Here is a 3,000-nt window from a genome sequence, read left to right on the forward strand (position 1 = left end):
CTACTATATGGCCTGGATCAGACAGGCTCCTGGAAAAGGACTGGAGTGGATTGCTACTATCAGTAGCGGTGGTGGTGGCAGCACTTACTACTCTCAGTCAGTTCAAGGCAAGGCCGGTTTACCATCTCCAGAGACAACGGCAGACAGCAGCTGTATCTGCAGATGAACAGTCTGAAGACTGAAGATTCTGCTGTTTATTATTGTGCTCGAGACTCACAGTGACTGGAGTTGGTTCAGCAGCTGTACAAAAACCTACTGTCCTCATCTTTACCACAATTATCTCACATGATTAATGTCCATTGTTCAAGTAGCTCAAGAAAATGATAGAATAAAGTTACACCAGACACTTTGGGAACCAATGATAGAAATATTAATAGAAAAATATTTTTAAACAGAGATACAAATGTAGAAATCATGTTATTAAATAGGCATCTTGCTTAACAGAGCTTCATTAAAACGACTCCTCGACTGAGACAGTAGCTGAGCAATAAACAGTTTGTGTAGTTAAATGATTTTGCTGATTGTCTCACATGAGATTAACAAGTCTTTTTATTTGTCTTATTGTACAGGAGATTGTAGTGCTGTTAAAATGACAAAATAAATATAGTCAGCATAAATATTTTTTCTTAAATTACAACAATTATTATTTTGCATATCGTCACATAAGTTTCAGTTCCTAGGCGTTAATTTCCTCCCAAGGCTCAGAGTTTCTCTGTATGTCTGCAGTCTCAAACACAATTTGAGAACTGAAACCTTCAGAAGTTAAAGAAAATCCAGGCCTTCAACCAGCTGCAGCACATCAAGCAGCGTTCATTTAGATTAACTTGCTTTCAGTTAACTGCTGTTTTAAGTAACACGAAGAAAGAAACACACAAAATGTAAGAAATTCTTTTAAAATGTGATGATTAGAAGTACAATCAATTGTAACAGAATATCTGAATTCAACTATTTTAAATTTTAACAATATTTAAAAAGTCAACAGCAGTGAAGACTTTATGCAAATCAGTTGAGGGAGTCCAGTTATAGAAAAAAAAATCTGCAGGATCCTTCAATGCAAACATGTAAAAAAATAAAAATTCAAAAATTATAGTTTTTCTATTTATTCAGATAAATCAATGCATTTACACGTCTTAAATCAGAATTTGTTATGTTTTAAAATGGTGCTTTATTTTCTGTTATGCTGTTTCAGTCTCTTGAATTTGACTCTAAAAGCAGAATGTGATGTAGGTGGAGCTCACTGTAAACAAATCCTAACAGGGATCCAGTTTACATCATATTTAAGGAGGATTCATGGATTTGAAGACATAATAAACACACTGTCAACATGGCTGACAGAAAGCTGACACTCCTGGTGGTGGTTGTGTAGTTTCAATTGGTACTGAAGGTCAGACCATAACATAGTCTGACCCAGCAGTTAAAAGACCTGGAGAATCCCACAGACTCACCTGCACAACATCTGGGTTTAAGTTTGGAAGCTCTGAGTGGAACTGGATCAGACAGGCTCCTGGTAATGGACTGGAGTGGACTGCTTATATAGACACTTATAGTTCTCCTATGTATTACTCCCCGTCAGTCCAGGGTAGATTCTCCATCTCCAGAGACGACTCCAGCAGTAAAGTCTATATGCAGATCAACAGTTTGAAAACCGAGGACACAGCAGTGTATTAATGTGCCAGAGAGACACAGTGAGAGACAGTAACAGGAGCGATAAGAAAACGACTTCCGCTATTTACCACCACAACTGGGAACATTCATTTTTCTCCATATTACATTTATTGCAATGCTAATTTCAGACAATAATTTTTAGTATCCCTGCAAGAATCCCAGCTAATATAACATATTATATTAATTCTAAGCATATTAATAACAATTATTTCAATCAATAGACTTAAATTTACGTAATGTTTTCATTTCAAACTGATCTCCAAAAATAACTTTAGGCACATAAAAAAAATCCTGTGCTGAAAACAGAAATTCCAACAATTATTTGAACTGGTTGAGATTTTTTTTTATTTGCAGGAATTTGAGTGAGTCATGAAATGACTCTCAGTAAACTATTTAAATATAAATATCAGGCAGGTTTTAAGCCTCATTGAAAGACAATTAAAAGGGACATTGGAAAAACCTCCAGATGATAATTACACAATAGCAGTTTTTGGAAAATAAATCCTACAAAGTTAATTCCAGACTCCAAACTGAACCAAAGATTTTCTTAAAACATTTAAGTTTTTTTATTCTTTATATTATAATATCAATACTAATAACGATAATAGGTTCCTTTATTTAGCTCCACATTGACTCACATTCATGTGACCATGATCTGCCAGGTCTCTATGGAAACTCGGTAATCTTCCTTGTGACGCAGTTATAAAGACTTCACATTAGACTGTGATGTTAAAGAGGATCAGAAGCGCACAGCACGTCAGTTTCACCATAAACCAAGTTCTTTGTAACTTTACTGCTGCTGTTGGCAGCTGGATCCTGTGAGTCTCTCTGGATATGTCATATTGAACAGTTCTTCTTTTGTAGTATAACTTGATCATTTTCTACAAAACATTTTATTTTTTCAACAGGTGCGAAGTGTGAACAGTTGACACAACCAGCCTCTGTGACTGTGCAGCCAGGTCAACGTCTGACCATCACCTGTCAGGTCTCTTATTCTGTTGACAACTACTACACAGCTTGGATCAGACAGCCTGCAGGGAAGGGACTGGAGTGGATTAGTAGTGACACAGACGTCAAAGATTCGCTAAAGAACAAGTTCAGTATCGACTTAGACTCTTCCAGCAACACAGTGACTCTAAACGGACAGAATGTGCAGCCTGAAGACACTGCTGTGTATTACTGTGCCAGAGACCCACAATAACACAAACCATCAGTGGACCTGAACAAAAACCCCTCAGTGCCTGAACCATGGTAACATGAAGCCACTAGAGGAGGAGCCGTCAGACCACAAATGATTAAAGACAAGTTCAGTCAGAAAAACAGTCTTTCCATCTC

At 37.0% G+C, this 3,000-nt stretch overlaps 1 gene segment (V, D, J or C); it reads left to right on the plus strand.

Moving 5' to 3' along the window:
• Positions 1–7: 7 nt before the first annotated feature.
• On the plus strand, positions 8–2,866 carry LOC120787772. The segment is given in 2 exon segments: positions 8–107; positions 2,574–2,866. Coding segments are annotated over 2 exon segments (393 nt in total).
• The last annotated feature ends 134 nt before the right edge of the window (positions 2,867–3,000 follow it).

Source organism: Xiphias gladius, unplaced genomic scaffold, assembly GCF_016859285.1.
Source record: "Xiphias gladius isolate SHS-SW01 ecotype Sanya breed wild unplaced genomic scaffold, ASM1685928v1 HiC_scaffold_626, whole genome shotgun sequence".
Taxonomy (NCBI): Eukaryota; Metazoa; Chordata; class Actinopteri; order Istiophoriformes; family Xiphiidae; genus Xiphias; species Xiphias gladius.